This window comes from Oncorhynchus kisutch, linkage group LG8 (genome assembly GCF_002021735.2).
Source record: "Oncorhynchus kisutch isolate 150728-3 linkage group LG8, Okis_V2, whole genome shotgun sequence".
Taxonomy (NCBI): domain Eukaryota; kingdom Metazoa; phylum Chordata; class Actinopteri; order Salmoniformes; family Salmonidae; genus Oncorhynchus; species Oncorhynchus kisutch.
The window spans coordinates 33,984,121-34,005,198 of NC_034181.2; the positions used below are offsets into that span (position 1 = coordinate 33,984,121).

The following is a 21,078-nucleotide window of genomic DNA, read 5'->3' on the forward strand; positions in this document are numbered from 1 at the left end:
TTTAGCTAAATGTGCATGTTTAAAAATATATACTTCTGTGTATTGATTTTAAGAAAGGCATTGATGTTTATGGTTTGGTACACATTGGAGCAATGACAGTCCTTTTTCACGAATACGCACCGCATATATTATATGCAACGCCGGACCCGCTAGATAAACTAGTAATATCATCAACAGTGTGTAGTTAACTAGTGATTATGATTGATTGATTGTTTTTTATATGATAAGTTTAATGCTAGCTAGCAACTTACCTTGGCTTACTGCATTCGCGTAACAGGCAGGCTCCTCGTGGAGTGCAATGTAATCAGGTGGTTAGAGCTAGTTAACTGACTAGTTAACTGTAAGGTTGCAAGATTCAATCCCCGAGCTGACAAGGTACAAATCTGTCGTTCTGCCCCTGAACAGGCAGTAAACCCACCGTTCCAAGGCCGTTATTGAAAATAAGAATGTGTTCTTAACTGACTTGCCTAGTTAAATCAAGATTAAATAAATGTGTGTAAAAAAACAAAAACTGCCTAATTGGTGTCCAAAAATTCAGATTTCCGATTGTTATAAAAACTTGAAATCGACCCTAATTAATTGGTCGACCTCTACTCTGAAGGTGTGCACTGCTAAGCATGTGTAAATGGTCGCACATACTGCTGACCTCAGGCCAGTCCCAACCCCCAGTGTGAACACACACGGTTACCTTTTCAATAGTAACTCAACACACAACTCAGAAATTATAGCATTTAAAACTATTATTGCCAAAAAATGTATCTTTAAAAGAGCATACAGGTCTTTTTGGGCAATCATTTGGATAAAGGTGCATCGTGTAATTGCATGCCTGCAATAGGTGTTGTTGTTGAAAAAGCAGTTAAGTGCAAGCCACTTTAACTGAAAAAAGCAGTGGCACCTGAAGATGACTTGTTCTATTTTAAAATTTTCAGGTTCTGGTAGAGATTAGCAACCACAATGGTTCTGGTGTTGTGGAGTGCAGCTACCTACGCTTGTCCCACTCATTAACCCACCCTGGTTCTGCATGTCTAGTCCCCCTCACCCTTCAACTAACTGAAATATCAAACATGTCTTTATTTTGTCTTTTTGGTGATGCACTGCTAGACTGTTTCTGACATCAGTCCTCTTTTGGTCTGTGGTGTTATTTGACTAGAGGTGTGTGTGTGTGTGTGTCTTCCCTCCTGAAGGTGGAGATGTGGTGAAAATAGCCCAGCTGGCGTCCATAGCAGGCAGTCAGAACCGGATCTCCCAGCCTGAGACCCCCGTCACGCTGCAGTTCCAGGGCAACAAGTTCACCCTGTCCCCCAGCCAGCTCCGACAGCTCACCACAGGGCAGCCCTTGCAGCTCCAAGGTACACTCGGTAATGTACACCCAACATTTCATACTCTCCTTATTACCTCTCTTTCCCTTCAATATTTTGCAATCATTTGCAACAAATATGTTACTTTTCTCTCTGCCATGTAATTTATTCCAAATCCCCATCATATAAATATTTAGAGTTGGATAACCGATGTTACATGTATAGACATTTTTACTTAGAGTGATGAAATTAAATGGTTATTACCCTAAATAGCTGTTTGAAGGTTTCCGTGTTGTCTGTGTGCCTGGTTGTGTGGTGGTACAGGTAACATTCTGCAGATAGTGTCGGCCCCCGGTCAGCAGATCCTCCGGCCTCAGGGCTCCATGCTCATGCAGACGGTACCTCAGGCTGTACCCGTCTCCAACTCCTCCTCCACACCTGGCACCCCATCCCCCCCAACCCACCAAGGTAAGCCATCCACCTTCAACTGTGAATAATGCAGATAGTGCCTGAAGAATTACATCACTGTCTCTGCTGTCATGGCTTACAACTCTATAGTCACCTTTCTGACAGTGGTTGTGCCGTAATAGTCTTGGTCTTTCTCCCTTTACTTGTAAAGTTTCAGCCTCAGGGGTGAGCGTCAAGCCAGCTCCTGCTGCTCCTATTGCCCCTCAGGTAGGTAGAACTGGCACCGGTAGAACACAGTAGAAAATGAAACAAAACTACATACCTATATTTCTGTAGTCCCATGATCCATATTCTCACCAACACGATGAAATGTCACTATGATGCCGTTCTTGTGTGTCATGTACAAGGAGTCGTCAGAGGAGAGGAGTCGTCTGCTGAAGGAGCGTCTGAGCCGCCTGTTCAGTTCCAACGAGCGGCGCTGTGGCCGCAGTGTCCTGTACGGGGCTGACCTGCTCCAAGCCTGTTCTGTGACCCCAGGGGCTCCTCACTCTGCCCTGAGCCCCAGGGGCTGGAGGTGGGTGGGCAGGGACAGCTGCCTCAGGGCCCAGAGGACCCCTGTGGCCACCACCACACACCTCCAGTCTGCCCTGCTCTCCTCCACACACCGCCAGGATGCCGGCAGCCACCTAGTCAGCAGGTATCCAACTTCCCACGATGGTCAATCACCTCACATCACTGTCAGATGAAACTTTTATTTCAGGATGGACGTGATCGCCCTGGTTCAAAATATAGTTATGTTTGCGTATAGTGAATTGAGTTAAAGCCTACTTGAGTTCATATAGCCTTTTGTATTTCTTACAGTCATTAAAAACTCTCTCCTCTCTTTAGGTTATCATGTGTTGTCCCTGTCGCAGTAGCTCCTCCCCCTCACCTGTATGCAGCCAATCCCCCAGCTCTCTACAGCCTGGAGCAGAAGTCGATCAGTCGCAGGCTTCGGGAGGCTGCAGCCCCCTACAGCACAGAGATCCACCGCCTGGCCTCTGGACACCAGCTCGAGTTCCCTGACCTGCAGCTCATGCAGATGGACTCAGGTGAGCTCAGCAGAAGACTATATTTAGCTTTGTGTGCCAGGGCTCTAGGATCTCCTATAAGCCTGGCTCAACATAGGTAGTCCATTTGGTGTGTGGGCTGCACACATTGTTCGAATTACGCAAAAATGAGCTTCTTTTTTTTCCCTGCCGAAGGTAAACTTGAGGCCCTGGCCATTCTGCTCCAGAAGCTGAGGTCGGAGAATCATCGAGTCCTCATCTTCACACAGATGGTGAAGATGCTGGACATCCTGGAGGCCTTCCTGGACCACCGGCAGCTCACATACATCCGCGTGGACGAGAGCCTGACCACAGAGGAACGCCAGGTAAAACACCTTTGTACAAAGGAAGTAATCCGCTGCACCAGTTATGGTGCCTGTGTTATAGTGAGTTCACACACAGAGACTTATATTGTGTTGCATGACTAGGGTTAATTGTAGTTCACTCACTCAGTAACAGCCCTGCCTCTCTTTCTGTTTCTCCCTGTCTAACACTGGGACCTCTTGATTCAGTGCAGTGTTCTGGCACTATAAGGGGACAGAGTACTACGCTCTCTTCCCTCCCTACTGGATTCTGTTCCTCCTAGGGCCTTAAGAGAAGCACACAGTGACAACTCTAGAGAACCTATTGGGCTTTTTTAGTGCTGTACTTTTTACTTTTCTGCTATACTTGCCGTTTCATTTTCTGTCTGAAAAACCTGTTTCTGCTACACTTGCTATTTTTATTTTCTGGCTGTCCAATCAGATGTGTCTGCCTCCTGTCTAACCGACCTCTTGTTTAATTCTCCTTCCGTCTCTCTGTCGGTTAGCTGAGGGAATGATACCGGAGGTGTTTGGTTTGTAACATTTGAAGCAGAGGAAGCGTGTCTTCATTTGTCTAAAAGACAAAGTATAGTTGTGACGAACTGCTCAGTTTCAGCACACCAGTCACTGATGCAGCATATACTCTTATCATAAACCATACAATAATTTGTAGGATTTAGACCTCTCAAACCATCTATACCATGTGTTTTGTAGATGCTAGACAAGTATTGGTCAGGGTCACAAGACGTAATGCTACCTATACAATTATCTTAATTGGAGTATTGGGATAGGATACAACTCTGAAGCCCTCTCCTTAGGACTAATCTGTCTCTCTCTCGGTTTCTCACGATATCTCCCTCCCATCAGGAGCATATGAAGACCTTCAACAGGAACAGACAGGTGTTCTGTAGCATTCTGACCAACCGCTGCTGCTCGGGCGTGGGGACCGTGTTCGATGCAGACACCATTATATTCTACGACACAGACCTCAACCCCAGCATGGACGCCCGCACCCAGGAGTGGTGCGACAAGATCGGACGCTTCAAGGACATCCACATCTATAGGTAACACACAGGCTAAAGACATGTTCTGCCATACAGTTGAAGTCGGAAGTATACATATACCTTAGCCAAATACATTGAAACTCAGTTTTTCACAATTCCTGACATATAATCCTAAAAAAATTCACTGTCTTAGGTCAGTTAGTATCAACACTTTATTTTAAGAAGGTGAAATGTCAGAATAATAGTAGAGATAATTATTTATTTCAGGTTTTATTTATTTCACAAGCTTCCCACAATAAGTTTGGTGAATTTTGGCCCATTCCTCCTGACAGAGCGGGTGTAACTGAGTCAGGTTTGTAGGCCTCCTTGCTCGGACACGCTTTTTTAGTTCTGCCCACACATTTTCAATAGGATTGAGGTCAGGGCTTTGTGATGGCCACTCCAATACCTTGACTTTGTTGTCCTTTAGCCATTTTACCACAACTTTGGAAGTATGCTTGGGGTCATTGTCCATTTGGAAGACCCATTTGCGACCAAGCTTTAACTTCCCGACTGATGTCTTGAGATGTTGCTTCAATATATCCACATCATTTTCCTCCCTCATGATGCCATCTATTTTGTGAAGTGCACCATTTCCTCCTACAGAAAAGCACCCCCACAACATGATGCTGCCACCCCCGTGCTTCATGGTTGGGATGGTGTTCTTTGGCTTGCAAGCCTCCCCCTTTTTACTCCAAACTTTACGATGGTCATTATGGCAAAACAGTTCTATTTTTGTTTCATCAAAAAGTACAATCTTTGTCCCCATGTGCAGTTGCAAACCGTAGTCTGGCTTTTTTATGGCGGTTTTGGAGAGGTGGCTTCTTCCTTGCTGAGTGGCCTTTCATGTTATGTCGATATAGGACTCGTTTTACTGTGGATATAGATACTTTTGTACCTGTTTCCTCCAGCATCTTCACAAGGTCCTTTGCTGTTGTTCTGGGATTGATTTGCACCAAAGTACGTTCATCTCTAGGAGACTCCTTCCTGAGCGGTATGACGGCTGCGTGGTTCCATGGTGTTTATACTTGCGTACTATTGTTTGTTCAGATGAACGTGGTACCTTCAGGCGTTTGAAAATTGCTCTCAAGGATGAACCAGACTTGTGGAGAGCTATCATTTTTTTCTGAGATCTTGGCTGATTTCTTTTGATTTTCTCATGATGTCAAGCAAGGAGGCACAGCGTTTGAAGGTAGGCCTTGAAATACATCCACAAGTACACCTCCAATTGACTCAAATGATGTCAATTAGCCTATCAGAAGCTTCTAAAGCATTGACATCATTTTCTGGCTTTTTCCAAGCTGTTTAAAGGCACAGTCAACTTAGTGTATGTAAACTTCTCACTCACTGTAATTTTTATACACGGAATTATAAGTGAAATAATTTGTCTGTAAACAGTTGTTGGAAAAATGACTTGTGTCATGCACCAAGTAGATGTCCTAACCGACTTGCCAAAACTATAGTTTGTTAACTAGACATTTGTGGAGTGGTTGAAAAACAAGTTTTATTGACTCCAAGTGTATGTAAACTTCTGACTTCAACTGTAACTCTACATACCATATCAGGATGACTAACTGGAATGTTAGTCAGTTTGAAGTTGGTAACTTGGTATTTTGTATCCCAGACTGGAGAGTGGGAACTCCATTGAAGAGAAGCTGCTGAAGAACGGCACCAAGGATCTGATCAGAGAGGTGGCTGCCCAGGGGACTGACTACACCCTGGCATTCCTCACACAGGTAGGATCTTTTACCCTCACTCCAACCAGCCCCACTCACACAGGTAGGATCTTTTACCCTCACTCCAACCAGCCCCACTCACACAGGTAGGATCTTTTACCCTCACTCCAACCAGCCCCCAGCCCCACTCACACAGGTAGGATCTTTTACCTTCACTCCAACCAGCCCCCAGCCCCACTCACACAGGTATGATCTTTTACCCTCACACCAACCAGACACCAGCCCCACTCTGACTAAAACCCCATACTATATTATTTCATATGTTGTGTCTCTGTCCAGCGAACCATCCAGGACCTGTTTGAGGTGGAGACCGGCTCTGGGGAGAAGGTTGAGGAGTTTGTTGTTCTGCACCAGGAGCCGTCTCCCTCTGAGGCAATCTCTCCCCGCGTGGCCAGGCCCTACATCCAGGCCCTTCACAGCATCAGCCTGGATGCCCCACCACCAGAGTGGCAGGGGGAGGAGGGTCAGGAGGAGGACCTGGAGAAAGAGGCACAAGTCAAGGAAGAGCCCTCTCAGCTAGAGGAGCTCAGTGCTGTCATGGACCAGGTGATAAACAGTCATTAAGTGCCTTCTTACAGTATGTTGTAGACTACATACCAGGGAGCTAACACATAGTTTTAACTACAGCTGGATGGTCTTGTAGACTACATACCAGGGAGCTAACACATAGTTTTAACTACAGCTGGATGGTCTTGTAGACTACATACCAGGGAGCTAACACATCAGTTTTAACTACAGCTGGATGGTCTTGTAGACCACATACCAGGGAGCTAACACATCAGTTTTAACTACAGCTGGATGGTCTTGTAGACTACATACCAGGGAGCTAACACATCAGTTTTAACTACAGCTGGATGGTCTTGTAGACTACATACCAGGGAGCTAACACATCAGTTTTAACTAGAGCTGGATGGTCTTGTAGACCACATACCAGGGAGCTAACACGTTAGTTTTAACTAGAGCTGGATGGTCGTGTAGACTACATGCAGGGAGCTAACACATCAGTTTTAACTACAGCTGGATGGTCTTGTAGACTACATACCAGGGAGCTAACACATCAGTTTTAACTACAGCTGGATGGTCTTGTAGACTACATACCAGGGAGCTAACACATCCGTTTTAACTACAGCTGGATGGTCTTGTAGACTACATACCAGGGAGCTAACACATCAGTTTTAACTACAGCTGGATGGTCGTGTAGACTACATACCAGGGAGCTAACACATCAGTTTTAACTACAGCTGGATGGTCTTGTAGACTACATACCAGGGAGCTAACACATCCGTTTTAACTACAGCTGGATGGTCTTGTAGACTACATACCAGGGAGCTAACACATCCGTTTTAACTACAGCTGGATGGTCTTGTAGACTACATGCAGGGAGCTAACACATCAGTTTTAACTACAGCTGGATGGTCGTGTAGACTACATACCAGGGAGCTAACACATCCGTTTTAACTACAGCTGGATGGTCTTGTAGACTACATACCAGGGAGCTAACACATAGTTTTAACTACAGCTGGATGGTCTTGTAGACTACATACCAGGGAGCTAACACATCAGTTTTAACTACAGCTGAATTGTCTTAAACTTATACTCCATCAGCTGACGCCGATAGAAAAATATGCCCTGCAATACCTGGAGTATCTTCATGTCAGTGAAGACGAACATGTTGCCAAGGTAAGACTCAAAACAGTCCTCTCAGTAGTACCTCTGGATGTCTAACTCGTAAGACCTTGCATTCTCAAGTAGCACCAGACCACAATTAAAAACAACGTTGAAAATTATTTCATGACTAATGTGAATTCCAGGAGCGACTGTTGTGTGCAAAGAGAGGCTGGGAGGTGCAGCACCTCCAGAAACTGAAGGCTGAAGACTCAGAGAGGATGATCATTGAGGATGAGGAGAACCTGTTCACCTACACCAGAGAGGATGCTTACAACATGGTAGGCTTTCACTCGCTCATCTGGTGGTCACGGTGTTGAGATAAGAGAACAGAGCCTGTAGTGAGTTTCCATTGTAACTCCGTGGTAATGGGAGCTTAGCTCTTGTCTCTGTTTCAACAGGAGTATGTGTTTGATGGAGAAGATGGCCAAACGGAAATCATGCCGGTAAGTCAGTCGCATAATGTCTACATCAAATCAAAGGGTATTGGTCACGTTCACAGTTTTGCAGATGTTATCGCAGGTGCATTGAAATGCTTATGTTTCTAGCTCTAACAACGCAGCAATATTTAGCAATACAATAACAATACACACATAATCAACAAAAAACGGACTTATCAGAACGAGCAAGACATGACAGTACCTGAGCTATGTCATAGTGAAGCCTCATATGATCCATGAGCCTGTCAGCTGTATGTTAACCTATGGTTCTGGTTGCAGCTGTGGACTCCACCTACCCCACCGCAGGATGACAACGACATCTATATCGACTCTGTCATCTGTCTGATGTACGACTCTGCCCCCATGCCGGAGTCCAAACTGCCTCCTGTCTACATCCGCAAGGAGCACAAGAGACTCAAGATGGACCCCTCGGGTAAGGCTTTGTATTTCTGTAACAAGCATTACAGTATGGTACATTGTGTGTGTGTGTGATGCACTTGTGAGCTCTGTCCTAACCCATGTGCTTGTGCTCCGCAGCAGGCAGGAAGAAGAAGAAGGGTCATGGGGAGACAGTGATTCCTCCTCGTTCCCTCTTTGAGAAGGCCAGCATGCTCAAGGTCCGCCGCGAGGGCAAGGACCAAAATAAGAACTTCTCCCTGAAGCAGCAGGCGCCCTTCGCCAAGCCTCTGCCCTCGCTGGTCAAACCTGCCATGGAGGCCGGACAGGACAATCCGGAGTGGCTCATCAGTGAAGACTGGGCCCTGCTACAGGTACTGAGAAGGCTTGTTTTACCCACGGTGGAAATGTCTGTCATAATGTACGTTTGCTAGGTACTCTCAGATGAGGTGAACTAAAATATACTTAGAAGCTAAGCTATTTGTAATTGTGGTGAAATGTGTTGTAGTTAAGTTAGTATGATGTGTTCCGTTAGTGAAGTAAGTGTCCCCTCTCTCTGTCCGCTTCAGGCTTTGAAGCAGCTCCTGGAGCTCCCTCTGAACCTAACCATCATGTCTCCGGCCCACACGCCCAACTGGGACCTGGTCAGCGACGTGGTCAACTCCTGCAGCCGGATCTACCGCTCGCCCAAGCAGTGTCGCAACCGCTACGAGAACGTCATCATCCCCCGGGAGGAGGGCAAGGTGAGCAGCCATGACTACTAAAGTCCTGAATGACAGCTGTTGTTTTGAGTATTCAGATAATTAACCCACACTGTTTTTGTTACTCATTTTAGTTGGTGTATGAGGCGAACCCCAAGAAGAAAACCAAGAGCATATACAAGGTCCATTGCCCTACTCTTGTCTTTTACAGTGGTCATATTGTTGGATTCACAGAGCTCTCTTGATTGGCCAGTTTCCCTCCTTTCTCCTTCCCCAGTCTAAGAACAGCCGGCCGCTCCGGACCTGTCAGATCTACACCCAGGATGACAACGCTACACACATCCAGCTCTACAACAGCCGCTTTGAGCTCATGAAGATCATCGCCAGCAAGAGGAGTCCCCCCATCAAACCCCTGTAAGCACTCGACATGACTATTCCTCTGTAGCATGAAGTAATGCATGTTGTTTTATCAGCCTCTTGATAAACATGCTTAGTGTGCAACTATCAATTAACTCTATGGAATGTTTGCTTCGTCTTCAAAGTCTGGGGATGAACCCATTCCAGAAGAACCCCAAACATGCCTCCGTCCTGGCAGAAAGTGGGATCGGCTACGACAAGCCCCTCCCTCCCATTCAGGTGGCATCACAACGTGCTGAGAGGATTGCCAAGGAGAAGAAGGTGTATACTGTTACTGTATGTTCTCTCTGGTTTTGGATTAATGGCTAAGTATGCAGTGTGACAGTGCTCGCGCTCTGATCTTCAACATTCCTATCTGTCTGTGTTTCCTGCCAGGCCCTAGCAGAGCAGCAGAGGACTCAGCAGCTAGCTCAGCAGGCTGGAGCCCCCCAGGCCGTGGCCGGTGCTGCCCAACCCCAGGCTGGGGCTCCTGCTGTAGGCCAAGCCCAGGCCCCGGGAGTCCCCCAGGCCTCTGCAGCGACTGGAGCTACCGCTGTACCCAACACCACTGTCCTGGTGAGAATGGGGAAAACCAGACCATTTTCAATGTCAGACCAGGAGCTGTCTATATAGGTTTATTTTGGGGAAAGAAAATGTTTTTACGAGAACGTTGCTTGTGTATTTCAGGCTGGAGCCATTAAGAATGCTGCTGGGGGGGCGACCATTCAAACTGGTGGGTTTTCATGGCACAGTCATTGATCATTACAAAACATTTGGTCTGTAATGAAATAATCACTTCTTAACTACTTTCCTTTTTGTTCCTTTCAGGCACCGTAGCGGGGAACGTGATTGTGAACACAGTGTCTGGAGTTCCTCCAAGTCCGTTCCAGGCCAACAAACGGCTGGCATCACCAGGTCAAGTCATACCAGGCACACTGTCTGTAAGTCACTCTATGTATTTACCCTGTTATTGTTTCCCTCAACTCCTAGGGAATCTTTCCCAGTTTTTGTTATAACACACAATCACCATTGTTTGAGAAATATTCAGTCTTGCTGACTGAAGTGAATGGTCCTAGTAGGTGTTGATTGTTGGTCTAACATGATGTCCTGTGTTCGTGTCACCCTTCCAGCCTGCCGGTGCAGCAGGAGCCCAGGTGGTCCACTCCCAGCAGAGAGCCGTACCTGCCGCTGCCACCCCTGGAGAGGTGATCGCCATAGCTACAGGTCAGGGTGTCAGGGCTGTTACCCCGGTGACCGCCTCTGCGGTGGTGTCCACCACTCTGACCCCAGTGCAGTCTCAGACCCGCTCCCTGGTCACTCAGGTCACACCAGGTACTGGACACATTATTCACACTGAACACATACAAACAATCAATTCATCTATCAAATGAATTTAGATAGCCCTTTTAACACCAACTTTAAAGTAACCCGTCAAAGAAAACATACAACATAATTAAAGTGCCCTGTTGCCTGGTTTTGTGATCTGACCCCTCTCCCTCTTTGTCCCCAGCCACAGGCATGCAGCTGCCCCAGGGGAAGCCCATAACCCAGGCCCACCTCCACATGCTCCGCCAGCAGCAGCTCCAGCAGCAGCAACAACAGCAGGCTTCCTCTACACAAGGCATTAAGGCTGTGGGCAAACCCCAGGTATTGTGCTCTACAGAGAAGCCCTTCATTCACTGCATGGCCTCCTGGCATTAGCTGCTACTGATGCTCGGTCCCCTTCTCAAAGCAGTGCAAGTTTAACACTTTGCAAGTCTATGTGAATGCACTTAAATTGGATTCACGTAGGATTGCAAAATTCATCAGTCAGCGAACCACACTGCACTATATTCCAGATTCTAAGATGTTAAAGCACTTGAGATATAACTTGACTTTAACTCGTTCTCTGACTGTAGGAGCTGCTGAAGATGCACAAGCAGAAGATGCAGATGTCCCAGCAGCAGGTGGCAGTGGCAGCAGCCCAGGGCCAGCAGCAGGCAGGCCAACAGGCCTCCCAGGTCCAGCTGGCTAACCCCCAGGCAGCCCAGGCCAACCCACAGCTAGCTGCTGTAGCTGCTGCTCCCAGAGCCGGGGCCGTGCTGGCTGGTTCCACCGTAGCCAACTTGCAGCTGGCCAGACTGGTAGGACCAACTTTATCCACTGCTCTTGTTTTTTTTCTACAGTATGTAGCCTGGTCTAGGGGATTAGTACCACTGTTGTGCTTTTATTATTTTCAGACTGGTAAATGCCACACAATGTCACTGCTGAGATGTGTCCATTTTGAATAACGATCTACCAGAAGTAACCGTGATGAATTAATGATCCATTGAAACAGTGTTTGTCTTTGCCACCCCAGACGCGGGTGCCCACCCAGGGTCAGATCCAGGCCCAGCCAGGGCAGACTGCCCAGGTGACCCTCACTAAGCCCCCCGTAGTCTCTGTGCCCGCTGTGGTCTCCTCCGCTGGCGTCACCACACTGCCCGTCTCTGTGGCTGGTATCAGTGTGGCCATTGGCCAGGGCCAGAAAACAGGTGGGGAAGCCCTCCTATTCTCAGCAACTGATTAGACTGAAGCACTCAGAATATTTTCCTCTTAGCACAAAAACACATACCCAAACACTCCCTCTGTTGGTTGAGGTTGTCCTGTCACTATGTTTCTCTTCTGCTCCTGTAGGTGGGCCGGTGTTGCCGCCCCCGTTCCCCCAGATGCAGGTGCAGCAGCTGCTCCAGATGAAGAAGCAGCAGGCAGCCGTGCAGGCAGCAGCAGCCCAGCAGAAAGCAGTGGAGCCACAGCAAGGACCGGCCACTGTGCAGCAGAAGGTGCGGCTCAAGGGACAAATATTTAAGTGTTCTCTTGTTGTTACCATAAGGGTATGGGCTGGTCAGAGGTGCATTTCTAATCTGAACTGAAAGTGGCGCTTATGAAACTACAATCCAGTCTGTCAATAGTTGCCATGCATTTTTGTCAGAAGAATCATGTTGTGAACCTAGTTCTGCTCTGTCCTCTCCCTCAGTTGGGCACCCAGCAGATGACAGTGCAGGGTCCCCAGGCCGCCCAGCAGCAGAAGGTCACCTATGCTGCCACCACCCAGCTCCAAACTGGCATCAAGACCCAGTTCTTCACTACCTCCATCGCCCAGGCTGGAAAACCCACTGGGGCCCAGCAAATCCAGGTATGCACTCATCTACTACTCAGGTACTTCAACCCACTGGCCTTTAGGTTCTGGGTCATACATGTATAGAGGGCTATTATCCAGAGGTGTGAGGAACGCTAACTGTTTTCCCTTGTATATTAGGTCGCTAAGCTCCCCCAGATAGTGCAGGGGCAATCCACTGTGGCCAACATCCAGCAGATCGTATCACCTCCACAGCAGGTAAGAGCACTATGCCCCAACAGAAGGGCAGAATTATACAGGATTCTTATGAGCCATAAGGAATGAGAAGTAACAGGTTTTGCTTACTGTGCATCATGACCTTTCACGTCTTCCATGCATGTGACTCAAATACCAGTCAGCTTGCTTAAATTGCACAATGCTTTCGTGCGTTTTGTCATTTCGGTCATTCCCTTCAAACTCTTGTGAAATGTCATGACAGTGAATATAGCTACCAAGAGGGCAGTATAGTCTGGTAACGTTGTCGTCTGTCTAATGTGACCCTCTTGTTGTGTCGTACCAGATCCACTCCCAGACTGTGCCCTTGACCCAGACTGCGTCCTCAGCCCAGCCCCAGGGCCAGATGATTCCATCAGGCACATCCCAGGTGGTTCAGCAGAAGCTTCTCCAGCAGCAGGTGGTGACTGCAGTCGCCTCGCCTCAGATCCAGACCACCTCTCCTCACAGCCCGGCCCAGCAGGCCCAAGCGCCTGCTGCAGCCGAGTCCCCTGTACTACAGCAGCCAGCCAAGGGCCAGGCTCGCGGAGGGTCCATGAGGGGCAAGAACCAGGCCAAGCCCAGTGGGGGCAGCAGCTAGGAGCCCACAGGAATAGTTAGCACTCCCCTTTCAGCTAGGCCAAAGAGCCCATATCATCAGTGTAAATGCACTCACAATGACATGAAGAGATGCTTTCACTTTGGCAGAGTGGTGAAGTCCTGACTGAGGTGGCTGTATTGAATCTAACCTGGCTAAAGGAACTGCTCCATGTAAAGGAATGGCATGTCTTCAAGAGTGTTAATCTTCTACAACAGTTTTGTAACTGTTTCAGAAGGTCACCCCTGGAGGCAACCTCCCCCTGCACCAACATCTAATAAAGATCTGAAAAGCATATTCATGCATTTTATATTGATGAATATATTAATGTTACTACGTGGCTGAAGCCTATGGGCTGGTGCATCACTAATTTGGGGGAATGTTCATTTGAATGTTTTGTATGTTCATACACTGCCCTCCTTGGTGTCCTCATGCTTACCTTTTATGTCTATAATTTCCTAGTTGTTTATAGATATAGAACATACCAATCATATCATGATCAAGTAATGTAGCTACATATCAGTACTACAGCTGCATTGCCTACCAGAAGGATAAGTGAGGATTTCAGTCCTCATTCACATACCATTAATTCACATAACCTTTTTCAATGTACCAATTTAACATTGAAAGAGGGGTCCTTAAAAGTTAGCTCATTTAAGCTTGCCATGTCAAACTGCCCCAATAGTCATTGTATCGCAGTTAAACTACTCAATACACAAATAAAATACAATCTGGATGTGACTTTTGCAGATATTCTATGGAAAATAATGCACGTTCCTTTAGTCCATTGTAACAAACACTGTAAACATTAAGTATCTTGTTTTCTCGTCATTTTGTATTGATGTAAAAAAAAAAAAAAACATGTAAATAACAATGGAAAACATTTGTACTTGTAAAGTAGTTTATTTGATTTTTTTCAGCCTAATTGTAATAAATTGTTTTGTTTTTATACACTATCTGCGCTGACCTTAGTGAATGATAAAACATATCTTTGTATATGAGTGAGTTATGTCGGTCATAGACTCTTAAAAGCTATGAAGCTCAAGAAAGCATATTGTCTTGATTGTGTCTTTGGCACCTGGATAAGTGATGGCAGGCAGTGTTACCATTGTGCACCGGCATAACCTAGCTATCTATAGCGGCAACCAGCTGATGTCTTTCAGTGTCATAGGTTGACTTTTTATATGACCGTTTGAAATTAATGGGGACTACTCATGTTGATTATGCTGCAATAGATAACAATTGTGTTTTAGCAGTGAGGGAGACAAGAAAGCTCTCAACACACAGTTATCCCATGCTGAAGAGACCAAATGTATTGGGATAGGAGGGCAGAGAGAGCTGAGGCTCAGGCCTACAGCCACTCGGATCATAGTTCAGAGGGCACGCCAGTGTCAGGAGACCATCTGGATCAGACCTTGTTTAGAAGAGCTAGCTATACAAACACCACTATAGTTAATGTGGCGATCACTGCTAACATTAAAAAGCCAGTTATTTTGTCATCTGATTTGTTAATGGGGGAGCACATAAGACAGAAAAGACATCAATTTAATGCAATGAATGATGTTTAATAAGTTGGCCAATAAATGGTCTGAGTTACTTGGCATTTGAGAACTGTTTGAAGGGCTTTCACAGGCCTTTGGAGTGGATGTTGGCAAGACTTCTGTTGAAAAATGGAGGGGAGATCCTCTGGCAGTGCATATGGTACTATGCTGGGCGCTACAGAAGGGGGAGAGTTGACATGCACTTTGATTTAGAAAGGATGTTTTGGTAGGTTACAGCCTTCATCTAAAATTGATTCAATTGTCCCCCCATCTACACATAACGACAAAGCAAAAACAGGATTAGACATTTTTGCTAATTTATTACATAACAAAAGTATAAAAATAAAATTTCCGTAAGTACTCAGACCCTTTACTCAGTACTTTGTTGAAGCACCTTTGGCAGCGATAACAGCCTTAAGTCTTCTTGGGTATGACGCTCCCATTCTCTGCAAATCCTCTCAAGCTCTGTCAGGTTGGATGGGGAGCGTTGCTGCACAGCTATTTTCAGGTCTCTCCAGAGATGTTCGATCGGGTTCAAGTCTGGGCTCTGGCTTGGCCACTCAAAGACATTCATAGACTTGTTCCGAAGCCACTCCTGTGTTGTCTTGGCTGTGTGCTTAGGGTCGTTCTCCTGTTGGAAGTTGAACCTTCACCCCAGTCTGAGGTCCAGAGAAGGTTTTAATCAAGGATCTCTATACTTTGCTCCATTCATCTTTGCCTCGATCCTGACTAGTCTTCCAGTCCCTGCCTCTGAAAAACACCCCCACAGCATGATGCTGCCACCACCATACTTCACCATAGGGATGGTGCCAGGTTTTCTCCAGAAGTGACACTTGACATTCAAAGCAAAGAGTTCAATCTTGGTTTCATCAGACAAGAGAATATTGTTTCTCATGTTTGAGAGAGTTTTTAGGTGCTTTTTTGGATACTCCAAGTGTGCAGTCTTGTGCCTTTTACTGAGGAGTGGCTTCCGTCTGGCCACTACCATACATGCCTGATTGGTGGTGTGCTGCAGAGATGGTTGTCCTTCTGGAAGGTCCTCGCATCTCCACAGAGGAACTCTAGAGCTCTGTCAGAGTGACCATTGGAGTATTGGTCACCACCCTGAACAAGGCCCTGCAGAAATGTTTTGGTACCAGTCTCCAGATCTGTGCCTTGACACAATCCTGACCTCTACGGACACTTCCTTCAACCTCATAGCTTGATTTTTGCTCTGACGTGCACTGTCAAATGAGGGACCTTATATCGACAGGTGTGTGCCTTTCCAAATCATGTCCAATCAATTGAATTTACCACAGGTGCACTCCAATCAAGTTGTATAAACATCTCAAGGATGATCAATGGAAACAGGATGCACTTGAGCTCAATTTCGAGTCTCATAGCAACGGTTCTCAATTCTTCTCTAAATAAGGTATTTCTGTTTTTTATTTTTAATACATTTGCATACATTTTTTAAAACCTGTTTTTGCTTTTGTCATTATGGAGTATTGTGTGTAGATTGTTGAATATTATTATTATTTTAATCCATTTTAGAATAAGGATGTAACGTAACAAAATATGGAACAAGTCAAGGGATCTGAAAACTTTCCGAATGCACTGTATATTTTGTATTCTTCCACAACAGTTACTTTAAACAAGTCTGCAGTAAGTTAATTGTCACCCTGTTCAGCCTTTGTAGGAAATGACACTTCCTGCTTCTATAGCTTATTGTCCTATAGGGCCTATAGACAGTAGCCTTCACATTCTCAGCCAGAGGAAGAGCCTCAGGCCTGGTGGCTTTGAACAATGTTCTTGAGGCTGCCATCGATGCCTCATTACATCTGTGGAGAAACTCTTCACTCAAAGACAAGAATCCTCTTAAATGTAGAGTTCTGAGTCAACACAGTCCGTTGAGGGATTTTCTCAGAGCCAAACTCCTCCAACAGATTTTTGTAGATGGCCCTGTAGAGTTTATGAATCCTCAGGTTATTGGGATGTGCTTGGGTCTAAAGGCAGCCTGACCATGCACATAAGACAGCCATGACTTTTGGGACCTAGTCTTGTGACGTGTGCAATGTCAACTGGGTACTCCTCTTTTGGGGTTTGGATTTAGTTAGAAGTCTCACCACTAACATGCTGATGAGGCTGGTGAAGTCATCATCACTGTGTGAGTTATCAGAGGATGGAGTTGGAAGTGGGACATCTTTGACCATGTCTGGGCTGGTTGACATATCTTCCCTGACAATGTTCTGAGCTACACAAGAACAACTGGAGGTTTCCACTTCCTCTCCATCCATGTAGGCCTTAAAGGTTCGTTGCTGCATTGGCGGTCTCACTTGTTGCCATAATGAAGCTAGAGAGAGACAGCCAAGGGGAGGACTTGCCACTCAATAGACTGCCTTCATCAGTTAAAGTGGTTAGAGATTCGGTTGGAAAGGCCCTCTACTTTGTGCATCAGAAACCACAGAGTCCATGACCTGGTTTACCATAACTTAGTAAAGACACGGATTGTGTCAATAAATACTGATGAAGAAGAAGAACATGAAACTATCTTCAGAAACTCTGGCATACACCCGGGCTCCCTGAGCCAAGCTCATTGACACCTCTGCAAACAGCTAAACCAGCACATAAATTGTAAGCTTCCCCACTTTCTTGTCATTCCTCTTCAGCTTCACAGGGACCATATCAGATGCACTCGTTCCAGCCGGCACTGTCGGTACCAGAGGGGCCAAATTGCTCTTAGAAATGATGCGGTTGACTTGGTGACTGAGATCACAGTAGAGAGCACCAATCCTACACTGAGATATGAGTTCCTCCAGTCTAGCTATTTCGGCTGTCAGATTCAGGTGAGATGTAACCTGCCCTTCTTTCTCTGGATATACCTTCTTTGTGATGGTATCCACTATCGCAGACATGCTTGTTCTGGCATCACACACCATATGTTTTTGGCTTAGTACAGTATATTCTCTCATTTCAATGACTGAGCATTTTACAATGGGCTGAGCAGTAATCTCGGTTAACTCGGAAGGGATGGGAGGGAGTGCCAGGGAGTGAAAATTCCCACTCTGACTTAACTTGGCAGATGAGGAAGACCACCGTGACTCTTGATAGACCAGTTCCTCACCACATTCGCTGCTTATCTTCTCAACATCCTCCAGCATAGTTCCAACCACTTTCTTTATTTGTGAAAGCTCTCCTGCAGTCACCGTTTTTTACAGTTCTTTCTGAATGGAAACCAGAATATGGCTGAGGGTATTTTTGGCTTGAGCCTTTGTGGCTTTGGCTTGTCTTTGCAATGACAAATAATCCCTCATCTTTGCCTTCACATTGTGGTAAATAGTCCTATGCAGTTGTCCAGATTTTCTTCTCAGATATTTCTACACCAGAATGAGAACTTGTAGCTGCAGCCTCAGTGGCCTCTGAGGTTTTCTAATCACTGTTTAAGCATTGAGCCTGCCTGCCATAACATTGTAGAAGCAGCTGAATCGGTATGCTTTGAGGAAATGGTGAATGTTAGCTGGCAACATCTGAGAATCGGTCTGGCTTGAACCGACTTTACTGGGGACGCTATTGATGGATTTGATCAGTATTTTTCTGACTTAGTTGCTTGCCTTCATCTGGAACGTGTCACTTGAGAGCTTCTCAATGACTGAGGCTGGATTAACACTCCTATGGGGAACTGGACACGGGCATGTCTTCTAGGTAAGACATGATACCATCGAAAAAGTCACAGACCTCAAGGGAGTTGTAAGAGGAACTTTCAACAACACTGGATGTGGATTCCAAGTATGACATTTCTGACCTATACACATTCACAATCTGAGATCAGATCTCTTTGGTGCAGGGCTCCAGGTTTGGAACACAGAGAACCAGTAGAGGTTGGGAGTTCCCACTCTGGCATTTGCGGAAAGCACCAACTCCAATTGAATTGACTGACCTCTTGCAGTACAGCCTCACTCTTACTAAACAGAGGAGAGTTCTGACTATGACTATAATCTGCTCTGGTCTCAAGTGTTTTCTCTTCTACAGAGCCAGATGAAAGATGTCCTCTAGGAACAGCGGATGAACTGGGTTCTGCTATGGGTGACTCACTCCTACTTGCTGAAGATGAGTTCAGGGTTGAACCAGGCAGAACCCTGGAGTCAGTGTGCTCCAAAAGCAAAGCACTGGAGTCAGCTTTCTCCGGAAGCACAGTACTGGAGTCACAGTACTGCTTTATCCAGAAGTTCTTCATTTGAACATCTTGGCCATGTTGTTATAATCTCCACCCGGCACAGCCAGAAGAGGACTGGCCACCCCACATAGCCTGGTTCCTCTAGGTTTCTTCCTAGGTTTAGGCCTTTCTAGGGAGTTTTTCCTAGCCACCGTGCTTCTACACCTGCATTGCTTGCTGTTTGGGGTTTTAGGCTGGGTTTCTGTACAGCACTTTGAGATATCAGCAGATGTACGAAGGGCTATATAAATACATTTGATTTGATTCTTCCCCTTGGACTTGAGATCTACCCATTCTGTGACATTATTTGTTTAGCTTTGACTGAAGCCTGTTGCAGAGTATACAAGCATTGTGAAAGGGTTTCCACTTTGGCATACAGTGTCCCACTTGGGAATCCTAATTTCCTAGTTGTTTATAGATATAGAAAATACCCTTCTGGAAAAAGCAATCTTATCATGATCAAGTAATGTATGTGAGAGTTCAGTGACCAGCCGGAGAAAGACGAGACGAGAGCACCCTCCTCAGGGGATAGGTACTCAGTGGAAAGCCAATTAGTACGCAGCTGGGGCCACTAATTGCTTTGTGTCTTCTTCTACATAGGTGTGGCAGGAGAGGAGCTAGGTGAGGATTGAGAGTAGAGATGGGAACCTGTAAGGACATTGGTGTTGCCTACCTCAGAGAACTTCTGTGACTGGGCACCTTGTCTCTCTGTCAACCTAGGCAGGCTTTAGGTAGAGAGAAGCGTTCCTCCTGTAACTGTTATGTGTAGACGATAGAAGTAACGGTTTGTTGTTTTGTTTAACCTTTTTGGCCACAGCCTTTTGGTCAACGGCTTAGTTTGTTTATTTGTTTACGAGGGGTATGAGAGCAACTCGTGGGAGCCGGATCTTACCAGACCTCCGTCCTGAGTCAAGTTGACAAGCTCCAGAGGGAGCAGTTATGCCAGGTGTTTCAGGAGTCATCGAGGGAGAGCACCAGGAAGGGGTTTGGCCCCGACCAGGAGCGCAGCCTCCCTTGCCCCAACACACACAACTTCAGCCTGTTGGAAGAGCTAATGGGCCAATTCAGAACCTCCCGACCCTGACCTTCACCAGGTAATGCGGAAGGTGAAAAGGATAGATGGGAGGAGTATCGGCTCGGAGGGTGAGGTAACCACTCCTTATTACGCCATCAAGTGGGGTCTCTTGTACTGGGTGGCCAAATGTAGAGGGGTAGAACAGGATCTGCTAATAGTGCCCTGTTCATACAGAGATGTAGTGTTACACATGTACTAGGGGGGCACCTCACCAGGGAGAAGATCAGTTGTTGTGGCGTTTCTATTGGCCGCGGATTACCCAAGATGTCGCTAAGTATTGCAAATCTTGTGGCACTTGCCAACGCACTGCTCCCAAGCGAACATACCGTAACCCTCTTATCCCTCTCCCAATTATAGAGACCCCGTTTGAGCACATAGCCATGGACCTGGTGGGACCCCTTCTGCATTTGACGCGCGGACATGAGTATATCTTGGTGGTGAACTATGCAACAAAGTTCCCAGAGGCTATTCCCTTGATATCAATGAAAGCCAAAGCAAAGGAACCGTATCTCATGTTCTCCCGAGTGGGCCTCCCGGCCACCATCCTGACCGACCAGGGCACACCGTTCATGTCCAGACTGATGAAGGATCTGTCACTTATACCGGGTCAAACAAATAAGAACCAGTGTGTACCATCCCCAGACGGACGGGCTGAAGAAAACCATCAAAAGCATGCTACACCAGGTGGTGGACTGGGACGGGAAGAATTGGGATATGTTGTTGCCCCCCTCATGTTCGTGCTCCGGGAGGTCCCCCAGGCATCCACGGGCTTCTTGTCTTTTCGAGCTACTCTATGGGCGGCCCTGTCGCTTGATTTGGCTAAGGATTGCCTGGGAGAACCAGCCCTGCC

At 46.5% G+C, this 21,078-nt stretch overlaps 1 protein-coding gene and 1 non-coding gene across 11 annotated transcripts in view; both read left to right on the forward strand.

Annotated features, from left to right (window-relative positions):
• LOC109895823 (E1A-binding protein p400-like) overlaps positions 1-14,376 on the forward strand; it is a 29,159-nt gene extending 14,783 nt beyond the window's left edge. For 6 of the 10 annotated variants that reach the window (XM_031830165.1, XM_031830166.1, XM_031830164.1 and 3 more), the window contains 29 exons: positions 1,185-1,358; positions 1,623-1,766; positions 1,918-1,973; positions 2,114-2,403; positions 2,595-2,797; positions 2,951-3,120; positions 3,964-4,160; positions 5,764-5,875; positions 6,155-6,421; positions 7,481-7,555; positions 7,687-7,821; positions 7,942-7,986; positions 8,260-8,413; positions 8,518-8,750; positions 8,946-9,119; positions 9,212-9,259; positions 9,355-9,491; positions 9,620-9,770; positions 9,870-10,049; positions 10,161-10,206; positions 10,302-10,414; positions 10,604-10,805; positions 10,984-11,120; positions 11,372-11,596; positions 11,812-11,986; positions 12,129-12,274; positions 12,469-12,627; positions 12,751-12,828; positions 13,130-14,376. In XM_031830165.1, coding sequence (XP_031686025.1) covers positions 1,185-1,358; positions 1,623-1,766; positions 1,918-1,973; positions 2,114-2,403; positions 2,595-2,797; positions 2,951-3,120; positions 3,964-4,160; positions 5,764-5,875; positions 6,155-6,421; positions 7,481-7,555; positions 7,687-7,821; positions 7,942-7,986; positions 8,260-8,413; positions 8,518-8,750; positions 8,946-9,119; positions 9,212-9,259; positions 9,355-9,491; positions 9,620-9,770; positions 9,870-10,049; positions 10,161-10,206; positions 10,302-10,414; positions 10,604-10,805; positions 10,984-11,120; positions 11,372-11,596; positions 11,812-11,986; positions 12,129-12,274; positions 12,469-12,627; positions 12,751-12,828; positions 13,130-13,423 — 4,520 coding nt within the window. In that variant the 3' untranslated portion in view covers positions 13,424-14,376. The remainder of the gene's footprint in view (positions 1-1,184; positions 1,359-1,622; positions 1,767-1,917; positions 1,974-2,113; positions 2,404-2,594; positions 2,798-2,950; positions 3,121-3,963; positions 4,161-5,763; positions 5,876-6,154; positions 6,422-7,480; positions 7,556-7,686; positions 7,822-7,941; positions 7,987-8,259; positions 8,414-8,517; positions 8,751-8,945; positions 9,120-9,211; positions 9,260-9,354; positions 9,492-9,619; positions 9,771-9,869; positions 10,050-10,160; positions 10,207-10,301; positions 10,415-10,603; positions 10,806-10,983; positions 11,121-11,371; positions 11,597-11,811; positions 11,987-12,128; positions 12,275-12,468; positions 12,628-12,750; positions 12,829-13,129) is intronic. The other 4 variants (XM_031830170.1, XM_031830167.1, XM_031830169.1 and 1 more) reach the window with 4 other exon arrangements.
• On the forward strand, positions 3,273-3,402 carry LOC116374910 (small nucleolar RNA SNORA49). Its single transcript, XR_004210935.1, has one exon. It is a non-coding gene; the product is annotated as a small nucleolar RNA SNORA49 (small nucleolar RNA).
• Positions 14,377-21,078: the final 6,702 nt, after the last annotated feature.